Source organism: Abrus precatorius, unplaced genomic scaffold (assembly GCF_003935025.1).
Source record: "Abrus precatorius isolate BTA unplaced genomic scaffold, Abrus_2018 Scaffold5, whole genome shotgun sequence".
NCBI classification, from domain to species: domain Eukaryota; kingdom Viridiplantae; phylum Streptophyta; class Magnoliopsida; order Fabales; family Fabaceae; genus Abrus; species Abrus precatorius.
Window position 1 is genome coordinate 16,642,429 of NW_020874395.1, and position 21,979 is coordinate 16,664,407.

General features: G+C 34.3%; 6 protein-coding genes across 10 annotated transcripts; 2 read left to right on the top strand and 4 right to left on the bottom strand.

The window, feature by feature from the left end:
• Nucleotides 1-579: 579 nt before the first annotated feature.
• LOC113867426 (pentatricopeptide repeat-containing protein At3g14330) lies at nt 580-2,893 on the top strand. Its single transcript, XM_027502746.1, has one exon. It carries the CDS (start codon nt 763-765, stop codon nt 2,698-2,700), a length of 1,938 nt encoding a protein of 645 aa, XP_027358547.1. The 5' UTR covers nt 580-762; the 3' UTR covers nt 2,701-2,893.
• Nucleotides 2,894-3,083: 190 nt separating this feature from the next.
• Nucleotides 3,084-4,262, bottom strand: LOC113867427 (60S ribosomal protein L31). The gene is made up of 3 exons (XM_027502747.1): nt 4,221-4,262; nt 4,012-4,119; nt 3,084-3,497 (listed from the first exon to the last, which is right to left on the bottom strand). The coding sequence occupies exons 2-3, from the start codon at nt 4,092-4,094 to the stop codon at nt 3,218-3,220; spliced, it is 363 nt and encodes a 120-aa protein (XP_027358548.1). The 5' UTR covers nt 4,095-4,119; nt 4,221-4,262; the 3' UTR covers nt 3,084-3,217.
• Nucleotides 4,263-4,426: 164 nt separating this feature from the next.
• On the top strand, nt 4,427-7,309 carry LOC113867431 (deoxyhypusine synthase). 3 transcript variants are annotated; one of them, XM_027502752.1, is made up of 7 exons: nt 4,427-4,693; nt 4,772-4,939; nt 5,351-5,569; nt 5,852-5,938; nt 6,172-6,277; nt 6,359-6,594; nt 6,939-7,309. In XM_027502752.1, the coding sequence occupies exons 1-7, from the start codon at nt 4,472-4,474 to the stop codon at nt 7,014-7,016; spliced, it is 1,116 nt and encodes a 371-aa protein (XP_027358553.1). In that variant the 5' UTR covers nt 4,427-4,471; the 3' UTR covers nt 7,017-7,309. The 3 variants fall into 3 exon arrangements, with proteins under 3 accessions (XP_027358553.1, XP_027358554.1, XP_027358555.1); XM_027502753.1 differs by having other exon boundaries at nt 4,571-4,693; nt 4,776-4,939; nt 6,939-7,079; XM_027502754.1 differs by having other exon boundaries at nt 4,571-4,693; nt 4,776-4,939; nt 5,376-5,569; nt 6,939-7,079.
• Nucleotides 7,310-9,177: 1,868 nt separating this feature from the next.
• On the bottom strand, nt 9,178-10,788 carry LOC113867367 (probable caffeoyl-CoA O-methyltransferase At4g26220). Its single transcript, XM_027502647.1, has 6 exons — nt 10,655-10,788; nt 10,349-10,421; nt 10,132-10,211; nt 9,878-10,022; nt 9,641-9,772; nt 9,178-9,530 (listed from the first exon to the last, which is right to left on the bottom strand). Exons 2-6 carry the CDS (start codon nt 10,415-10,417, stop codon nt 9,240-9,242), a joined length of 717 nt encoding a protein of 238 aa, XP_027358448.1. The 5' UTR covers nt 10,418-10,421; nt 10,655-10,788; the 3' UTR covers nt 9,178-9,239.
• A 1,822-nt stretch (nt 10,789-12,610) lies between these two features.
• On the bottom strand, nt 12,611-18,105 carry LOC113866976 (dentin sialophosphoprotein-like). Of its 3 annotated transcripts, XM_027501837.1 has the most exons (8): nt 18,043-18,105; nt 17,870-17,902; nt 17,601-17,733; nt 17,301-17,404; nt 16,246-16,417; nt 16,011-16,151; nt 15,691-15,919; nt 12,611-15,604 (listed from the first exon to the last, which is right to left on the bottom strand). In XM_027501837.1, the coding sequence occupies exons 2-8, from the start codon at nt 17,899-17,901 to the stop codon at nt 13,197-13,199; spliced, it is 3,219 nt and encodes a 1,072-aa protein (XP_027357638.1). In that variant the 5' UTR covers nt 17,902; nt 18,043-18,105; the 3' UTR covers nt 12,611-13,196. The 3 variants fall into 3 exon arrangements, with proteins under 3 accessions (XP_027357638.1, XP_027357637.1, XP_027357639.1); XM_027501836.1 differs by having other exon boundaries at nt 12,628-15,604; nt 17,870-18,074; XM_027501838.1 differs by lacking the exons at nt 17,870-17,902; nt 18,043-18,105 and adding an exon at nt 16,703-16,784 and having other exon boundaries at nt 12,628-15,604; nt 17,601-17,620.
• Nucleotides 18,106-19,871: 1,766 nt separating this feature from the next.
• Nucleotides 19,872-21,347, bottom strand: LOC113867940 (probable phospholipase A2 homolog 1). The gene is made up of 3 exons (XM_027503451.1): nt 21,111-21,347; nt 20,907-21,026; nt 19,872-20,207 (listed from the first exon to the last, which is right to left on the bottom strand). The coding sequence occupies exons 1-3, from the start codon at nt 21,238-21,240 to the stop codon at nt 20,029-20,031; spliced, it is 429 nt and encodes a 142-aa protein (XP_027359252.1). The 5' UTR covers nt 21,241-21,347; the 3' UTR covers nt 19,872-20,028.
• Nucleotides 21,348-21,979: the final 632 nt, after the last annotated feature.

The window sequence follows — 21,979 nt, forward strand, 5'->3', positions numbered from 1 at the left end:
GTTTCATTTTGCTAAACTTCAAAGACCAGAAGATGGTGTTGTTACTTTGATAAATTTACATATTTTTCTAAGATTTTTTTAGTATAAACTTATTAATGAATTTTGTGTAACAAACAGGTGTAGCAATAAGATCTCCGATTATAGCATGTCACCAAGTGAAATTATAATGAAACGAGAGTAGGTAGAATGAAGATTAAATGTGTGTGAAGGAAACAACCATGGCTTAAATTTGAACATCCCAACTTCATTAAAAAATTTGTGCCAATATGTTATAAAATTTTACAATATAATTAATTTTACCTCTAAAATTAAATACGAGTTAACGCGATAAATTATAACTTCTGCTTTAACTTAAAAGAAATATACTAAATTCTGTTAAAAAATTACTTCTAAGTAAATAATTTTTGAATATAAGTTACATCATTTTAAACTCAATTAAAATATAATCAATTATATAAAATTAAGTTTATTACAAAACCTCATCTAAACATATACTTAGGTTTATAGTGATGAAAATAATTTTACGTTTTAGAGAAAAAGTCTATCCATGTGACAGAGAGAAAGAACTCTTTCACTCCTTCAGTAGCCGTATGTGAATCTCGAACAGTTGAATCATAGTCAACTTTTGAACTGCAAATTCATTGTATTGCTTACTATGTTCTCCATTTCATGTAAAATTAGCACGTTGATGTTGGTTCTCCTCAGAGGTGACACCTTCATTGGAATTTCCGAACTAACCATAAACTGCGATTCCAATCCAACATGCTACCCGCCATTTCTCTCCCAACAAACATAACTGTGAAAACGAACATAACGGCTACCGCCACACACAGAACCCCAAATACTCACAAACAAAGAACAACACCTTTTAATTCAACCCTAAAATCACTCTGCAAATGGGGTAAATTGGAGGAGGCTCTTCGCCTAATCGAATCATGGAAGCCCACACTCATTGAAGAAGAACACGTCTCTCTCCTCCTCCACGCATGCATCTCCAGAAGGTCCTTGGAACATGGCCAAAAACTCCACTGGCACTTGCTTCATTCTCAAAACGCAGTCTTGGAGAACCCCAAATTGAAGAGCAAGCTCATCACGCTGTACTCTGTTTGTGGCAGAGTGGATGAGGCTCACAGTGTGTTCCAAGAGGGAATTAGCGATGAGAACCCGCCAGAACCAGTGTGGGTAGCTATGGCTATTGGGTATTCAAGAAACGGGTTTTCCAATGAAGCGTTGCTTCTTTACCGTGACATGTTGTCACGGTCTGTGAAGCCTGGGAATTTTGCGTTTTCCATCGCCCTCAAGGCCTGTTCCGATTTGAGTAATGCGCTGGTTGGCAAAGCAATCCATGCCCAGATTGTGAAGCATGATGAAGAACCTGATCAAGTTGTGAACAATGCGCTTTTGGGGTTCTATGTGGAGTGTGGGTGTTTTGATGAGGTCTTTAGGGTGTTTGAAGTAATGCCTCAACGAAATGTGGTGTCTTGGAACACTTTGATTTCGGGTTTTGCTGGTCAAGGTAGAGTGTTTGAGACTCTTGATGCTTTTAGAGTAATGCAGGGAGAGGGAATGGGGTTTAGTTGGGTTACCCTTACGACAGTGTTGCCGGTTTGTGCTCAGTTTACTGCACTTCATTGTGGAAAAGAGATACATGGGCAGATTGTGAAGTCTAGGAAGAATGCTGATGTACCTTTACTCAACTCACTCATGGACATGTATGCAAAATGTGGAGTAATTGGTTATAGTAAAAAAGTTTTTGACAGAATGCAAAGAAAGGATTTGACATCATGGAACACTGTGCTGGTTGGATATTCTGTCAATGGGCAAATAAATGAAGCTTTAGCATTGTTTGATGAAATGATAAGGTATGGCATTAAACCAGATGGCATTACATTTGTTGCCTTGCTGTCAGGTTGTAGCCATTCAGGACTTAGTAGAGAGGGGCGGAGATTGTTTAATGTGATGGAAGATTATGGGGTGCCACCATCATTGGAGCACTATGCTTGTTTGGTAGACATCTTAGGTAGGTCTGGGAAACTCGATGAGGCATTAACCGTGGCAGAGAGCATTCCAATGAAACCTAGTGGCAGCGTTTGGGGATCTTTGCTTAACTCGTGCCGGCTTTATGGTAATGTTCTTCTTGCTGAAAAAGTTGCCAAGAGGTTGTTTGAGATCGAACCTAACAATCCAGGAAATTATGTGATGCTTTCAAACGTATATGCAAATGCAGGGATGTGGGAAAGTGTGAAGGGAGTTAGGGAAATGATGGCCATCAAGGGAATTAAGAAAGATGCTGGATGTAGTTGGATACACGTAGAGCATAAAATTCATACATTTGTTGCTGGAGGGAGCTCAGATTTTCGTCACTCTGCTGAGTATTTGAAAATTTGGAATGAGTTGTCAAATGCAATTGAGAACTTAGGATATATCCCGAACACAGGAGTTGTTCTTCATGATATCAATGAAGATATGAAAGCAATATGGGTTTGTGGACACAGTGAACGGCTTGCTGCTGTATATGCACTCATTCATACTGCAGCTGGATTGCCAGTTAGGATCACCAAGAATCTTAGGATTTGTGTTGATTGTCATTCATGGATGAAGGCCGTTTCAAAAGTTACAGGGAGACCAATTGTATTAAGAGATACAAATCGGTTCCACCATTTTGAAAATGGTACTTGTTCTTGTAAGGACTACTGGTGACCAAGGTCACCACCATTATCATTATAATGTAACCAACTCCAGTTTTCGTCACCAATTGGTGTTTAGAAGCTAAGTACGTCATAATAGTAGCAGTGATCCCGAATTTAGCATCGCATTGATAGTTCTTGCTCAAACTAATTATTTAAAGTCAAGCTGTAGGCACAGCAAGTAAATTACATTCAATCTACAATACTTCCTTCACAGTGAAGAGAAAAAATCACTACAACCATTCATTCCATGTTTCCCTATAGTGATTTTCTTATTATATCACAGAAGTCAACTTTATTTAAATTCAGTTTATCACATAACCAATAAATAAGGCACGAGTTCCAAAATCAATGATGCTTTTTCCAATCGTCCTATCGGAAGCACAACGGACCAAAAACTAAATTGATATTATCAAACCACATTATGTCTCAACAAAATTAGAAATAATCTGATAATCTAGAAAAAGACAAGACTCGAGAGCGGAAACCAAAAACTACATATATGACTCCTGGTTTCAAACAGATATAAATCAATCCTCGTCATCGATGAGCTTGGTGCCCAACCCTTTGAGCTCTTCCTTAGGGATTTCAACAACAGTAACAAGGGAATATAGCTCTTCCTTGGCATCTTCATCGTCATTTCTCTTGCGGGCAATGCGTACCCTGATCCTCCTTGGCACACTCCTGATCCCCTGACTCCAGACATACTTGTTCAGCTTCACATCCACCCTCACATCATTGGTCCCCATAGCTTTCTGGGCAAACTTTCTTATCTCCTTAATTGCTTTGGGAGCTTTCTTCTTAAATGTGCTGTTTTAAACAACAAACCAAACAGGAACTGGTCTTAATACAAAACAAAAAGTAATCAGAATGCATAACTTAAATAGTGAAATTATTACACTGTTAATGAACAACATGAATTATAGATCAATGCGCTGATAAATCAAATGAAAACCCCCCTGTAAAACATAAAGGCAGTGAGATTTTGATGAATACATTCACTGAAAAAAATAACTCCATAACTAGGAGTTAACATTGCTAACATTTTGATCCGTTTGCTAGGGTTCTAGGGTTCCAAATCTCCCTTATTCTATAGTCATCAAAATCTCAGATCCATGGAAACATGTATACAGTTCAACTTAGCCATAATTGATTACTAACACCTTTTTGTCCAGAGCAAGATGAGCTCTATGTCTTGGCACTAAACGAACAAACTTATTAAGAGTGATTATTGAAGAGTGAAGATATGGGGTTGATAAAGAGCAATGAAGAATACAGAGAAAACAGTGTACAAAGAACAAGGCGAATGAGAAGTAAAGATTACCAGCCATGGAGGCGCTTGTGGAGGTTAATGGTGTACTCTCGGGTAACCACCTCCTCCTTCCTACCCTTCGCCTTCTCCACCATTCTCAACCAGCAATCACTTACTTACCTGCATAACACAACACAACACAACACAACCCAATAACGAATTGCATCTAACAAACCTACGAAATTTGTGTTTTTCTAGGAAAATAGGGTTCAAAGAGATACCTTTGGGACTGGGAAGGGTTTCGGCAGCGTTCAACACTCAACAGAGGAAAAAGGAAGAGTCTGAACTCAAATATAACATAACCCTAACCCTAATGGGCCTGGGCATTACAAAACAAGCCCAATAAAAACAAAACGGGTCAAAGATAAAAGGCCCAATAAAAAAAAGCACACGGGTCAAAAGTGATAAAAACAGAGTCTTTCCTATTCCGAGATGGTTGTCTGTTGCGTGCGGAGGAGAGAGAAAGAGAATAATGGGGGAAGCAAAGGCGAAGGGAAAGGAAGAAGGGGATGTGTTAGCATCAGTTCACTCCACTGTCTTCAAAGAATCAGAGAATCTCGAAGGAAAGTGTGTTAAGATCGAGGGCTATGACTTCAACAATGGCGTCCATTATCAACAGCTTCTGAGCTCCATGCTCACAACTGGTTTTCAAGCTTCCAACCTTGGTGATGCCATCCAAGTCGTTAATCAAATGGTTTTCTCTAACCCCCATCTCTTTATTTTCTTAGTTCTTTGCATTTTTGCTTAGAAAGTTCTCGTATTTGGATTGAAGCTAGATTGGAGGCTTGCTCATGAACCCATAGCTGAGGATTGCAGTGAGCTTGAGAGAGATTTGGATTACAGAAAATCTGTGACGTGTAAAGTGTTTCTGGGTTTCACTTCTAATCTCATCTCGTCTGGTGTTAGAGATACTGTTCGGTATCTTGTTCAGCATCGCATGGTGAGTTAGTTCCTCAACTTGCTATTCTGAATTTCAGAGATTTGGTTTTTAGCTATTAAGGATGAAAATTATAATATATAGACTTGGTTTGTGGTGCTGTGAAATCTGTTCAAGGGAAATAATGAAAAGGGTGTTCTAGTTAGTGTACTACTGTATTATGTTGTGTTACTACTAATACCAAGTTTTTTATGGTATATATGGACCGAGCATGAAAAGATTGTGCAGTGCAATTTCCTTTTATTAGATATATGTTTCTATTTCCTAATGACATTTTGGAGACGATAATAGTGTATATACTTGTTGAATTGAAAAGTTATTAGAGCAAGTATTTTTTAAAATGTCAAATTCAAGTCATGACTGTCATGTTATTAAGGTTGTTTTTTTTTTTTCTGTCTATTCTGCAATTTGCAGGTTGATGTAATTGTTACTACTACAGGTGGCATTGAGGAAGATCTTATAAAGTGTCTTGCACCAACGTATAAAGGAGATTTCTCTCTGCCTGGTGCCTATCTGCGCTCAAAAGGGTTGAATCGAATTGGTAATTTGTTGGTCCCTAATGACAACTATTGCAAATTTGAGGACTGGATTATTCCTATTTTAGATCAGATGTTGAGGGAACAAAATAATGAGGTATTTTATTTTATACTTCTCTTTTCAGTGCGTTAGAAAATTTGTATGTGGTTTGGTTTTTGTTGGTGCCCGGAAACAGAGTCACACTTATTGGTCAAGCTTTCTGTATTTGTAATTTGTATTTCTTATAAGTTCTAATACATGTCTAATTTGTGTGAACCAAAATCAAACTAAACTATAAATTTTAGTACAATTGAGTGACAAACCTTTCACGGAGTAGGTTCTGTTTTATTTACTTTTCAGTTGTAACCTTTTTTCCTCACACATCTTATTTATTTGCAGAATATTATGTGGACACCATCTAAGTTAGTAGCTCGATTGGGAAAAGAAATAAACAATGAAAGCTCTTACCTTTATTGGGCATACAAGGCAAGAATGAGACCAAGCTTATATTTTCTGTAAAGCATGCTATTCCCTCCTATTTGTTTGTGCTTCAGATCTTTGTTACAGTTTCTTTTCCCATCATTATGCTGTTGTTTTCTATATTCCTTGTGGCATATATACACAAAACGCATTATTTATGTCAATCTCAAGATTTACTGAACAATGAGGGTTTCAGAAAACAGCTTACAATATTAATAACATTTCTTTATATTTTCCAGAACAACATTCCAGTTTTCTGCCCAGGCTTAACCGATGGTTCATTGGGGGACATGCTGTATTTCCATTCTTACCGCAGCCCTGGTCTAATTGTGGACATAGTGCAAGGTTTTTTTCTGGTTTTTTTCTCCTGCATGAAAAATTTTGAAAAACTCAGAATCATGACTAAAATAATTAGCAATGCAACAGATATAAGAGCCATGAATGGTGAAGCTGTGCATGCAAGTCCCAGGAAGACAGGCATGATCATTTTAGGGGGTGGCCTTCCAAAACATCACATTTGCAATGCCAATATGATGCGCAACGGTGCAGACTTTGCTGTTCTTATTAATACTGCTCAAGAATTTGACGGGAGTGATTCTGGAGCTCGTCCAGATGAGGCTGTTTCATGGGGAAAAATACGAGGATCTGCTAAGACTGTTAAGGTACCTTTTATGTGACTTTCACCACTGATTCCTTGTCAGAGTTCTCTTACTTTTACCACAAATGCTTTGGCTAAAGTATCATGAGCTTTTATATTATTGTTGCCATGAATATCATCTTCATTTAGTAATATGTATAAATACATATGTTAAGTTGTTGAATATTCATTGGTTGCTTGTTATACTTGATAACTTCTAAATATATATTTATAAAACCAAAAATTTCCTCTTGATATGCATAAACATTTGACAACTCAACCATGTTGCTGATATTCATAAAATAAACAAGGGTTGCAAACACGGGTTAAAACTATATCCCTTAATGTCATTTTATTTCATTAAACCAGGTACATTGTGATGCAACGATAGCATTTCCTCTTCTGGTTGCTGAAACGTTTGCTTCAAGAGCAAAACCTCTCCATTGATGAAGGCTAAAGACAAATTTACTATCAAATTCATTTTAATTGTATTGTGTTTGAGCATCTTGATAGACCAGTTTGCTGTTGGGATTGAATTTGACTATCATTTGATTCCTAACATCCACTTAGCAGAGAAGACCATTTAGGCATTTGTTTACCATCCAAAAGTAATCCATTGATTCTGTCAGCAAATATAGATTTACTGATCATTTTTTCTTTGAAACTGCGGTTGATTGTAATATCAAATAATATTTTGCAACTGATGGCTGCATTTCGTGTTGGTAAAAAGTTATGATATTAAAACTAATTCCTTTCAGTGTATTATAGCTGCTTTTTACCATTGAATTGCAAAGTCTAGTTTAAATATCGCTTGCATTAGTAATTTTGTAGCTTTTATTTTTCTATCCTATCATGTTTTTTTTTTATTCTTTTTTCGAACATACCAAACATAGAATGAAATTCATAATCTTATAGTCTATTTTGTTGTAACACATCTGTCAAACGTTACCATGTGATATTAGTCAACTTAATTAATGAGTTTGTAAGTATTTTAACAGAAAAAGATGTTTTAACTAAGCATTATAAATGATTACGTAAGTTTATCTAAAACTGGTAAAAAAAATAAAAAGAAATATATTGTAGTAATTTTAGAAGTCAAAGTTTTTAATGAAAACATTATATCAAAAATTCAAATTAAATAAATTAATTGAACTTTAGTGCTGATACACAAGATTATTCCAACTTTAATGCTAGCTTTGGGCCAAAAATTAAGTGACAAGCAAGTCAATGAGTGTAGTGGGATTTAAATGAAAGATTTTGGATACCAAATATATGAAACAACTTAAACCAATAACCGATTGAAAGTGTGAAACGATTGTGGGTCATCAGCATTACTGGGAACTTGCAAATTTTGATTTGAATACAAGTGAGGCAGTGTATGTCCCACCGTCCAATATGGGTGAACATGCTTGTCGACCGCTATATGCATAACTTCAACGCAAAATTGGAATGAAATGATGCGGCAACAGATACAGTATTAATTGTAGTCAACCAAACCACCAATATTGACCGGCCCCTCCTATTGTTAGATCCATGAATAATGGTAGCAAACACAGTCTTTATCATATTTCTTTTAACATATTTTTTGTTATTATTTAAAACATTAAAAATTACAAATATGTTAAAAAATATTAAATTATGAGTGAAAAATAGTGATATTCATGTTACTCTTTTAATTATCAATAAATTTTAGCAAATGACATAGAGATAGTGTCTTAAAGAGTTTGTTATTGACATTCCTCTTAGTTCCAATTATAACAATATACAAAATCTGGCTAGTAAAATGCTCCCAATATCAAGCACAAGGTAACTTGAAAGGAGGGCACTTTAAATTATCTTCTAAGTTATAACTTATATTTGCCTTTTAATTATAAAACCTTATTGTTAAAACAATTGAATTTTGGTAGGATTATAAGTGTTTACAGGGAAGGTAAACGAGAGAGATTATTGAAAAACATGCATATAAATTGATTTTTAACTTGTGTTAAAAGTTTGTTTGATTTTGTTTTCGTCTCCTATGTATGTTTATTTTGAAATTTTTCCAGACTATCCTTCGTAGAAGATTGTTCGCGGGTGAAATGGTTGGCAAGTTTTACCAAGAACATGAGTGTTTAATGAAACAGAAGTTCAATTTCTAATCACGTTTTTTATAATTTTTTCATGACTAAGAAAGGGATAAGAAAAGAAGAGGAAGAAGTATGACATAAGATGAAATGTGTAAAGGAGGGGGAAAAAGATTAAAATGTGAGGTGCTTTTGTTCATAAAAAGATTATTTTGAAAAAATGGCAAGTCCACAATGAAAATTTTGGCATTGTCTTTCACGTCAAAGGACATTGACAATTTTCCTCTCCCTTTTTTCTTGATAATAGACAAAAGGGAAAAAAAATGTAAACAGAACCACTCTGTGAAACAACTTGATCAAACAATCAAATTCATTGTTTGAATTAGAACAACGAATCTAAATCTTTCCGAATTGACATAATAGCTGCTACCTAGTATTTCACCAATTTCTCCAATTCCATTGAAGCAAAAATGTATTACAAACACAAAATGCAATTTTATTCAGGTAACTGACTATAGATACAAAAATTATATTATTAGCAGAACATGAAACAGATAAAAAAACTTAGCTTGCTGGATAATAAAAAACTTTAGTACATAAATTAAACTCAAGCAATGCGCCTGCAAATATTGAGGCCATCCCCTACAGAAGTAAGAGAAAATTCAACACGAGAATCGTTTGTGATCATTTTGTTGAATTCAATTGCTGCTTGCCTTCCTGATCTCCTCTGAGGTGGAACCTGCTCTTCAGGCCATGCAACACGTCCACCCCACAGTGTGTTGTCATATACAAGCAACCCTCCAACCTTGACCAGTTTTATTATCCTCTCATGGTAGTTCACATAGTTCTCTTTGTCAGCATCAACAAAGGCAAAGTCAAAAGACCCTTCATTTGCAGGCTGCATTAGAAGAAGTACAAATAAAAAAATTGCATAAGCAGCTTATAAAAACACTGAAAATGTGATGTTTGATTTGGAAAAGATCACGCAGAAGAAACATGCAGGCTTACATCTTCAAGTAGTTTATCCAAAATTGGTAGAGCAGGAGACTCTATGAAATTAATCTTGTGCTCTACCCCAGCCTTTTTTATCACTGGTAACCCAACTTCATAAGCTTTCCTATCAATATCTATGGCTGTAATCTGCAATAGCAATGATTTAATTTTTGATAAAATTAGCCTAGGTTCATGAAATTACTAAATAGTCAAGTTGGATATTCAGGGAAATTGAAAGTAATCTATGCAAACCTTTCCATCATCAGGGATGTTGAGTGCAGTGAGGAGAAGTGAATAACCAGTAAACACTCCCACTTCAATGGTCTTTTTGGGATTCAACAGCTTCAATAGTATGGTCAATAGCTGACCCGCTTCAGGTAAGGTAGCAATGAAGCTCCTGAATCGATATGAAAAGGAAGTTGAAGCCTTTCTAGCTTTGTTTCAGACTAAAAATCAAATGTGTTAAGTTTCAGTCACAAATTCACAATAGATAGAATAATAATTACCAAGGGTGAGTATTTGTGGCTTCTCTCAGCTCTTTCAGAGGCTCAGGTTCTCTAGGGTAAACAGCAGTCTCTAGTATATACTGCCACATCAAAATGATGAGTAAGCTTTCATTTCATGAATCAAGGTATATATATCTGTGCTTGTTGTGTGTGTGAGCACTGAGAAGTACACCATGAATGGAAAAAAAAGAATTTTTTAAAGTTTGTAAATACAAACCTTGCCTAAATCCTCACTCTGCAAAATGATTGGATTGCGGTAAATTGATGGATCTTTGATGTTTTCCATTTCTCTGCAATACGAAGACCCACCACTTGTGAACTAATGAAAGTAACAACTGTCACTAAAGAAAATATAAATTATGGAAGTTTGGCATGAAGGAGACGTTATAATATAAAATTAAAAGTCCTTTTTTTAGCAACGATGACATGTGTTTATGAACTTTCTAGCATTGAATCTGAAAGAATTGCTAGAATTTAGCATGCTTATTGCTTACAAAAGAACAAGTTAAAGAGAAAGATATACCTATATTGTAGTCCAATGAAAACTTGAAAGAATTTAAAATAGATATGCTGTGGAAGCTTAACTCTTAGCACCGCTCTTAAATAGTGAGTGATATGAGATGAGAAGTAGGCCAATCAATGTCTGAAACACAAAGTCAATTCAACTTTGTGATTGATTGTCAAAGGAGGTGACTTATAAATCCATCTACGTAAAACATATCACCTTCACATTTGGTATTTTCTCCCATATACTTCCAACATTTCCTAAGACACTAGTCATTCTCAATCAACATGGTTTATATACAAGCTAATAAACTATATTGTATAATATGGGTATATTTGCAAGGATTATAATAAATGCATGGTCCTTTTTAAAATATTATTATTTGTTATATAACAATTTGAGTACTTAAACAAGATATCATGTAATAAACGGTGTTAACCAATACTTCTCTCCTTTAAAAAGCAATCGCTATTCGTATGTAATATTGTTCTTAATTTGGGTCAATATGCAGAGCAATGAGAAGATCTAACCAAGCTAACTTTGAGTTAAGACACTTATTTTATTATACTTTTGGTCTTAAAATCGTTCACAGTCGGACACTTTGTATCAGTGAAAGTCAAGTTAAATTAAAAAAAATAACTAAGTAAATATTAAATTATTATCTAATACTTTATCGCTTCTTAAAACTTTAATATTTATTATATTCATTTATGTAAATTACTTTTATATCGACAAGTCAAACAGCTATTTGAAATGATTGTCCCTAAAAGTAAAATATTTATTCTTACTCAGTTTTAACCACATTGATTTTAGGACCAAAGAGGGCATTTAATTGTTTCTTCTTTATTCATGTCTTACATTTCTCTTTAAAAAAGGATTATAAATATGTTGTAACAATGTCTTGCTATTGACTGTCATAAAAGTGATGATTGTAAAATACTTAATAAGTTTTATTAAATAATTTATTTATTGTAATAAATAAGTTGATTGAATAAACTTGTATTTTATGATTTTGAGAAATGTTATTTCTACAATTAATTTGTTGCATTTTTTTACAAATTAGAGAGACGTAAGAAGAGAAGAGAGTTATTAGATGGGTGATATGATCAAGACAAACAGAGATAAATTTATTATTGCAAAAATTTATTATAAAAATTTACTAAATAAATAATATAATTCCATTTTTTTTTTGTCAGGTTCTATTGAATGCTTTAAAACTAATAAAATATTAATAAAGTGTAGGAGCTGAAGATCTTATTTTCACAAAAAGATCCATAGCACTAAACCATTGAGCCAAATCAGTATTGGTATTTTTAAATAATAAAAAGAACTCATTAAAATCTATGATTTCGTACTCAAATATTTTTGGGTCAAGTGAATTCGTGCTTTGTAGACTATAGCAAGTTGGCTTACTTTTTCTTCCCGTCGAAAATGTTGGCTCGTTTGACGTGACAAATTAGAAGTTCATGATAATCTGACCCAAAAACAACATATCACGTGTGTCATCTACAAAGAACTAGTTACCAGAAAACTACGTCAGCCATGTTTATTCATATTAAACGAACCAAATTCAAAAACAATTTAAAATGAATAAATTATTAGTTCATTTAATTCATTCTAATATTAAAATTTAAATTCCTATAGCGAGATCACTTTCATACATATTTTTCTTATAATTATATATTTTCTTACTTTACATAAATCATTTTTTAAACTTTGCTATCAAATTAACATTTTTTTCTTTTTTAATTATCCAATCAAAAGAAAGTAAAATAAAAGATATATGATGGGTAATACTATGTAAGACAACGAAAAAGATAAAGTGAAAGAAAATAAGTAAAAATAGTGTACAGCTGTATAAAGTTTAGAACTTTTCAATGAAAATAAACTCCTTTTCAGAGATTAGGTGCATACTATAATTTTTATTTTATCTTTTTGAAGAGAAGATCTTTTTTATAAAAGCGTGTCCCGATACTGCAAAATTGTTTCTTAAAAATAAACTCAATTAAAACATACATAAGATTCATAATTTGACGTGCCACTAATCCACACTGAAAAAATCTGTCACACTGATGTCAGCAAACATAATTCAACGGCATAGAGTAAAAAATCTCTCCGATTAACTCCTAGCTCTTGATTGTAAATTCACATCGGTTGAATCATTGGCATGGCTCCCCAAACCCGAACAAATAATCCTCCTGCTAGCAAACAACGAATTGTTATGAAATGAATGTGGTGTTAATGAGCGCATGAGTATGAAAGAATATAGTATAACTTAGGTATAACTCAGCTAAGTTGAATGAACATACAACGCAATCGCGGAATATTTACAATGAAATATTCAAACTAAACGTTGTAGCCTGAAATACAGTACCAAAAATGAGGGTCAAACCTAAACCCTGACTCAATTTATACACAAAGAACACGTCGCATCTTTATTCCTCAAATATTTTGAATCATAAATCACGCATCTATTTGTAACAATACAGGATGCAGAAGACAGATAAACCATCAAGACTATGTACGAGTAGCTATGTTGCTGTAAGCAAGCAAGGGAAAGTTATTGACGACCCTTCTTAAGAGACAGGAAGTGGGCAGCAAAGGAATCATAGTCAGGTAACTTTGGATGAACGTGCCCAGCCTTCTGCTTAGATGGCGTATCTCCATCAGAATTTAAAGATTTTGTAGCCTCTTGACCCTCTTCACTATCTTGTATCACTGTTTTAGGAAGAGAACTGGAAGGTTGCACCCTTGCATCTGACTTCGGAATTTCCTCATCCAAGGATCTATTAGATTCTGAAATTGATTCAGATGATTTAATTTTAGCTGATCCAGGCTTAGACTCTCTCCAATTTTCAGAGCTCTTCGTTATGGATACGGCATTTTGATTTTTACTGTCATAAGAAATCCTTGAAGATTTCCATCCAAGTCTTTTACCAGGAGTCACAGAAGCCTCAGATAAAGGCGCATCCTTTGAACTTAAACCAGTACCAGTTTTTGAAGAAGCTGATGTCCTTTGAGACATTCCACTAACAGGACGGGCAATATTAGCTGAATTTTGTTTAGGAAGTTCATTCTCAGAATCAGTATTATCAGAATCAAAGTATGGAACAGAGGCCCGTGAGCTTGATTTCTTTTTTGCTTCACTTTGCACTTTCTGAATGCGAGGTTCATGAGTACTACTAGAAAGAGTCTCCTGAGAGTATGCAACCGGATCATAGCCATCTTCAGAAGATGTGTCATGCGCTCTCAAGCCCACAGTCCTGTTTCCTCTGCTCACTTCCCTAGCATACTTTTCCTGAACAGGAGCATCAAAACCAATGGAAGTCCTTACAGTAGGCAAAGATCTCTCATTCTGGATTGAAGTGTCCCCCAAAGAAGATGAAACATCATTCGATGTATTTTTAATATATGGCGGTCTCCTGTAACCTTTATTGCGAAAACCACCCTTCAAGGTTCCATAGCTTAATTCCTTACCACTTTCTAAACGAGATTCCTCCAAAGTTTCATTGTCATTGTTTGCCTTAAGATCCAAACCCAATATAGAGCTTCTTCCCTTTGAAGGTGATTGACTGTCTGGCAAGTCATCATAACTAAAATTCTTTCCTGATGCAGTATTGATGTCTACCTTTCTCTTCAAATGCTCTTCCACAGTATTGAAATCAACTGAAGATGGTGACAACCAAGACTTTCTGTCACTGCCCACATGTTTATCATTTCTTGATGAGGACCCTGGAGCCTCGTGGTTTGCAATCTGTTCAAGGAAAGAATTTCCATAATCAGAGGTCCCAGAAACCTTAGACTTGACCAAATCCACTTCGCTATCTGAGCTGGGGTCATCTGAATCATCAAAAGTGACAGGCAACAAGTCTTCTTTTTCAGAAGAAACTGCAGGTTTTGTCAATCTTTCAGAAACAACAGAAATATGTGACTGTGTACTAGTCACTTTCTCATCAACGTTTTGTCCATGGCTCCAAGAATTTGCATTTTCTAACGGAACAACGTGTGATTTGCTACTGTTCGATGAGACAAACAAACTAGATCCCTCACCACTGTACTTTTTATTAACAACATCAAATTTATAATCATCATCCTCTGATCCATAATCGTCAAATACAACAGAAGTACCATTATAAGAACCTGTTTCCAAAGAATTTCCTTGAGTGTTTCCTTGATCAGTAACATAAAGGTCTTCCACAGCATTGTTCCCCATCTTCCAGCCACTCGACTCCAAATTATCACTGTGATCATCAATTGGAGGAATGAGACGAGAAGAGGAAGTTTTTCTAGAATGACTATTTGTCCTTGCATCTCCAAAGTGATAGTTGTTTTCAGTGTTCAAATCATGGTCATCATGTATATCAGTTACAAAATATTCTTCAGTTTTGCTTGCTTGCTTTTTCATACTCATTTTATTTAAGTCACTATTTTTTTGCTCAAATGAGTGATCATGGGGATAGCTATCAGCCATTTGAGAATCATTAGTAAATAGTTCATCATCACCGAAAGCACTGCCACACGTCAATGAAGCTGACGAGGCATGTTTCACCATATTCTCACGATGATTCCTGTAATATTCATTGGGTGGTCCTGCCAGATTATCTTGTTCTCTAGTGGTAATTTGTTCATTGTGTATCCCAGAACTATTTCTGTGGAAGTTGCTATCAACAGATCCTGTAGAAACATTTTTGTAATCATGGAAAGCATATTCTTGAGGTCTTTCATCTCTCAACCCACTGCCTGAAGCACTATGTGATCCACCTGAATACTGCCTTGTCATGTTTTCACGGTTTGAAAGTTCTGCAGCTGCTCTTGCAGCCATGCTTGCACGTTCTGCAGATTCTGCAGCTGCCTGGGCCGCAGAAGCAGCATCCTTGAATTCCATGTTCCAATTTTGCCTACCCATAGGAAAAGCATTCCTGTTTTCAGAATATGAATCTGTAAAATCCATTTCTTTACTTCCAATTCCTGCAGGAAAGAACTCCAAATATTAATGTATTAGATAGAACAGAATCCCAGAAATTCATGTTTAAGTACCATCTTCCCAAAATTACCTGAAGATCTGATTTCTGGATTAGACACGCCTGATGTTGACTGATTGCCACTAGCCTTTCCAGCAGCACCACTAGCAGTCTGCTCATACGAATTTGTAGATACATCATGCATTGGTTTAAGTTGTGATGAAGCATGTAAACTAGGAGGACCCTTTTCATCATGGACAGGTGGAACATTGATTTGAGAAGGTTCCACATAAGCAGTCTTCTCAGACATGCTTTCCCCAACCTTAACGTATAAATAATGTCAAAATAATATAATCCAATAAACATTTTATATAAGATTAACCCAAAGAATATCTTCAATGAGCAAAGCCTACCAATGAGTCTTGAGAAGACTTCACATCATTTTCTCCAAATGACTTGGGTTCCCATTTGATATTATGCTCCTCAGCAATTGCAGCCAATATTTTTATCTTGGTTGGACCATCAGGTGCTTTAGCAGACAATTTCTCAACCAACTGAAAAGACATCATTAAATTATAAAAAGAAAAACTTGCAAGAAATGTGCTTTAACATGATTTTATCCAACTTCTAGCAGGTAGAGAAACTTGCCAAGCGATTTACACCACAGTCAGGGCGTAATTCAATAGCTGCTGAGACAAACTCTTTTCCATACTTAGATGTAATGTGCTTCCTCACATCCATGAGCTCAGGTATGTCTGAACATCTTGGAGATGCAAATATTACACTTGAAATTGCTTCCTTTAAGTCAACGGGGCAGTTTCTGAAAAGTTTAAAAGGGAGAAACGATGATGAGACAATGAAATGAGAATGCACAATCACAATTAACAAACTTATAGACTGCAAGATCTATATTTTCAGAAAGAAATACCACACATGACAATCCCTTTAGACACACACTAGTAAGGTCAAAGCAGATAAAATAAAGACATACAAGTGGGCATCTCAAAGGCTTTCATGAATGACTGGCAGAATACTAATTCAAACACAATCTTAATTTGCCAAAAATCACTAGGAATGAAGCTAACAAGTGGGACTAGCATGTTACATAATCAGTTGGGAATGGCTCTTGATCCAGGGGCTCTGCTACTGTACCAAATGAACCATTTAACATTCTTCCATAATACCTTCTGTAATGGCATCAAATATAAAACTCATTGATCAATAGCATATCCAGATATAAAGTCTATAGTTTTCATAACAGATCAGATTCGCCAAGGCTGAGATAGTGAGATGTTATTTCGGCCTAAGGTTCCTTCATTTAGTTAATTTTGTTTGCCAAATGTCCAATCAAGACCAGTCTGACTTGAACCACAATTACCTTTGACTCTTTAAAGTATAATAGAATTAGATTCTCCTAAAATGATCGCACATTTGACAGACAATCCAACCTCCCCTCCCTCCTAAAAAACACACACACAATGATATAGACAAATTCAGTAGTATTGTCCAAAGTAAAGAATATAACATTCCAGGCAAGATCAATCTACAAAAGAGAAAAATAAAATTTGATATACCCCTAATATAACAAACCATAATACATTGAGCATAAACAGACTTGGAAATAATGAAGACAAATACAGTAACATGAAATGAAACAGAGTAAGAAGTACTAAAAAGAAACAAATTTCGCGAGTTTTAAATACTTTTGTGATTCAATCATGGGCAAGCGTGCTGCGATGAGTTCACAGTATATCTCAACAAGATCATAAGCTGCCATGGTCTTCTCTTCCCGGACAACATGTTCAACCTGAAAACCAAACAGACGAAAAGTCAAAGAAACTAATAGCCTGTCTTCCGTCCTTTCTTTATTATCACCCAAGAAGAAAAAAAAGAATCAGAAACCAAATCCCAATTGTGGCATCTATGATCTAACATAACACCTAAGAAAACAGAGGAATGAAATAACAAATCACTTAAAAAAATTGTTATGTCGTTTTTGTTACCCGAATTCTAGCAGTCTGGTCCTGACCAGACTGCAGCAATTGAGCCAACTCTCTCTTGAGTTGCTTCACCTGAGCTTCTCTCTTATTCTTCAGAAGCTTTATGCGTGAAACGGCGAGCTTCAATGCCGTTTTGCTGCACCAAACCAAAAAACAACAAAATTAAATTCAACAAAACCCTTTCCTCCACTAACAGAGTCTCTCTGGCTTCAATCAAAGCATTTAAATTAAAATTGAAATTGAAATTTGAAATTAATAAAAGTGAAACGTACCACTTGGCGGGCTTGAAGCTTCTATGCAACATGCTTTGCGCAAACGCAGAGAGAAACTAAAGAATCAGTGATTGTTTTATTTGAACAAATTGTATAAGGAAAATGATTTGGTTCTTAAAAACTGAAAAAAGAAAGAAAGAGAGAAAAACTGAAAGAAGAAAAATGGATCTTACAGGCGAAGAAAGAGGGAATAATTTTATTGGAATTGAACTTTCGTCGAAACGTGACAAGCAGATACAAAGCCAAGTCACCTTTTTCTTATTTCTACGCCAACCAGTTATTCCGTATGGGAACCCGCATCGAAATCATCGTGCACCTCGCTTCAAATTTCTCTATTACTAATTTAATAATCTCTTATTTTAAGTCATCCAATTTCAATATTAATAAATACGGTTATATTAAATTTTTTAAAATTATCTTTATCGTCTATAATAATTCTATTTAACATTACCTCTAAAAAAATTATGATCTAAAGAAAAATATATGTATTAAAAATTATTTATTCAAATCTTATAAAAAATAATTTATAACACGCTTTACATTCAAAACTAAAATTAATTTATAAAGTGAGAATTATGCTAACTCTTATAATTTTAAAATTTCAACTTTGTAGAACTGAAGAACCTTTTTTCTCTTCTCTTTTTTCTATCTATTATTTATTGTTTAGTAGGAGTTAGGTTTGGACAATTGTTGTTGGGCTGGTTTATGTGAAATCTTTATTTAGTACTAAACATGTTATTTATTAGTGTTGACAAGTGACAACGATGTATTGGATTTAGATGTAATCAATCTTCATCGTGTTATAATCAATGAAAACGAAGAAGAGTAGTATTTCCTTTTACTATGATTGGTAAGATAGTTGATCTTTGATCTTTCATTTTGAAAAACTAGCAAAAGAAATTATGATAGGCTTTCATTAAGCGTGCCTCTACTATTAACTATATTAATTTTATAAAAAAATATAAGTTAAACTTCAACCGAATACTAAATATAAACACATCTTTTAATATATAAAAAATTAAATCGCTATTCATTATTTTGTTTGATAAATAATTTAGTTAAGTATTTATCAAATATTTCTTATTCAGAAACTTGATATTCATTATTTAAAAAAGAGAAAAAATATATATGAATTTTATTTTTCTAAACTATAATTTGAGACCTTTAACCCCAAGCACCAAACTCATATTCAATGAGTTGCGTGTCCAAGGAGTTGAATGATATAATTTAACTTCGACCATAGTAGTTCATGTCTTCACAAACGATGAAATCATGTTACAAGTTTTCTGAATCATTATTGCAAGTGATTGCTTCTCAAATTAAAAATAGAACCACTAAGTTGAGATGGGAAACTCTAAAATGGCAGTGTTACATCTCTGCATGAGTAACAGAACTATAGTGTCAATGTCACTGACTTAAAAAGAAAAGGATATTTCTTAGTTTTCTTGAACTTTATTGATATTTGTGTCCAAGTTAATCCTAATTAAACCATATGACACACCCAGAAAAGAATTGAACTAAGTTACTTTACAAAATTAATATAATTTTCAACACAATGCCTTATCTTCATTTGTTCATTTAGGACATAGTTACTTTTATCCATGAGGTGATTCAGGCTAGCCTTTTAGAAAAGTATTAAATAAACAATTTCTGAATTGTTATATGACATTTTTTTTTTCATATTAAAACCCACACTTCACGCCATTGGAAATTCCGCAAATAAGCACACGATGTTTAATTTGATAAACAAAACTTACATTAACCATAAATAATAAACCAACAAATGATGCTTAGCATACCCATATATAAATGTGTGCCATGCACACATTTCTTAACTGCTCCCTAAAATGTCAAGACTTGAGTGATTGAAAAAGTTTGAACCTTATTCACAAACACAAACTAGTCTCATTCGATCCTTTCTCATTCACCAAAACTATGACAGCATCATCTGTGTTTATTTCATCGTGATGTGAGATTTTCACTTTTGTGTAAAATAGTTTCGTGTCATTTCTTTCAATAATGTTAGAACCTTGCAGTTCTTCTGGGATATAATAAAAAATAACAGCATAGTAAAACAAAAATAGTGGCCTAATCAGGCTCAATAGGATCATAAGATCAATTTGAAGTTTGTTAATGGGTATCAAGGGGATTCAAGTTTGTCACAGATCATGAACGGAATCACCCAATTGGCTCAGCAAGATGGCTAAGTCCATGCCTCTTATCATAGTAGGTGCAGCTATATTGTAAGGACACTCCTTGGAAAATCCAACCTTGCCAGATTTTTGTACCCTGGTTAGGCAATTCTTTAATTTCTTGTGGCATTTCACATGAGTCATTCCTGTAAAACCATGTTTAATTAGTCTAAATCAATCTTCTAAAGAGAAAAGTCTCGAGGTAATGGCAAAATGTAAAGTCACTGGCATTTTCACTTATACATGTATTGGTAATTAATGGGCTATTCTATCATCAAATTTTGTCCAAAACTATATTTATAAGATATACACTTTGATGACACCGCACAAATTTAAATTAGATATAAACTAAATTCCATCCAAAAATAAAAAGCAGATGAGAATTTAAGACATAGCAAATTTATGACATTGGAATACTCGACAAGCTTTTAAGCATCCAACACACACTAAGAAATGGGTTCCCATTTGATCAATTTGCAAAATTAATTTAAAAACTACTCAAGAATAAGTTAAAATCGACCAAATATTAAATAAAATATATATAGACACTGTTTGCCTTAGGACAACAAGAATGAAATTTTTAAAAGCCATAAATACATGTATAGAACAAACTCTCAAGAGTTCATTCAATAATACAAACCAAACAAGAATCACACAACTTATTCGAACGACTATTGGTTGAGATGATATGATATGTAACATTTTTAAAAGAATAGAAATATACATTTATAGTTGATTTAAATTAAAATATTTATTACATATAATTAACTTATAAATTAAAGATAAATAAAATTAAGAGAGAGAGAGAGAGAAAAGAAAATAGAACTAAAGGAGAAGCAAAGTACCAAATTTGTCAACGCAGTCATCATGGGCCATACAACAAGCATCGAGATTATCGCATGGTTCCTCCCCGGGACAACCCGTATAGCCCACCCCACAATACTTGCCGTATTTGATTCCGATCGCTAATAACATAATGAATTAATATTTATCATAGCTTCATCAAAACTAATTGAAAGGAATTAAGGCATATAGAAATCGAATCTTACTGTCGCACTGTTCTGCAATACATGTCTTGCTGCAATTTTGCTGTCCGGAGCAATGGATGACGAAAACGAGGAGCAGACAAAGGAGGATTTGAAATGCCACGGTGGCGCGTGAGATTTGGCCGGCACGCATTGTCGTGTTGTTTCAATTTGCAGAGTAAATCAGAAGCAGAAAGGAAGGGTTGTGGCTCGTTGACGTTTAAGTCACCTCGCCCTTCCCACACGATTGCTGTGTTTGGTTATTTGTAAACACCGTACCTTTTCTTAATTTAAGTCCTAACGTTAATTAAGTTGTTTGGTTCGTGACAACGGAAGGAGAAATGCTGAAATTACTAAAATACCCTCTAGATGTTACCCCAGCAAATGACATTGATAATAATACCCTTCTTTCCCTATTTATTACAATTACCGTTTGCAATTTGTTAAAATTAGTTTTTACTCATTTAGATTTATGATATATTTTGTCTTGTGTAATTTAGATTTTAACTTAAAAAGTTTATCCAATTTCTTTATTTTGTGGACAAAAATACTCTTAAAAGTTAATTAAATAAAGTGGATCATATAAAAAGGAAGCAATTTGAAGCCCAAAGAAAACAAAAACTGGTTGGAGGTATGTAATGCATCTCTGGCCCAAAGTTAACTAAAACACCACAGCTGGCCCGAATCCAATCTAGGAACCCATTTTGCAAAGCATTACCTTGGGAGAAAAATAAGCATTAAAAGGAAAAAAAATGATAAAATACATATTTATATATCATATTTATTTAAACATGACATGCGTGTTATATACTTAACATAATTTCAATAATTTATTTTTTCCTAAAATTAATAACCTTCACCAACAAAAAATCTACTAATTACCACTAGTTAAT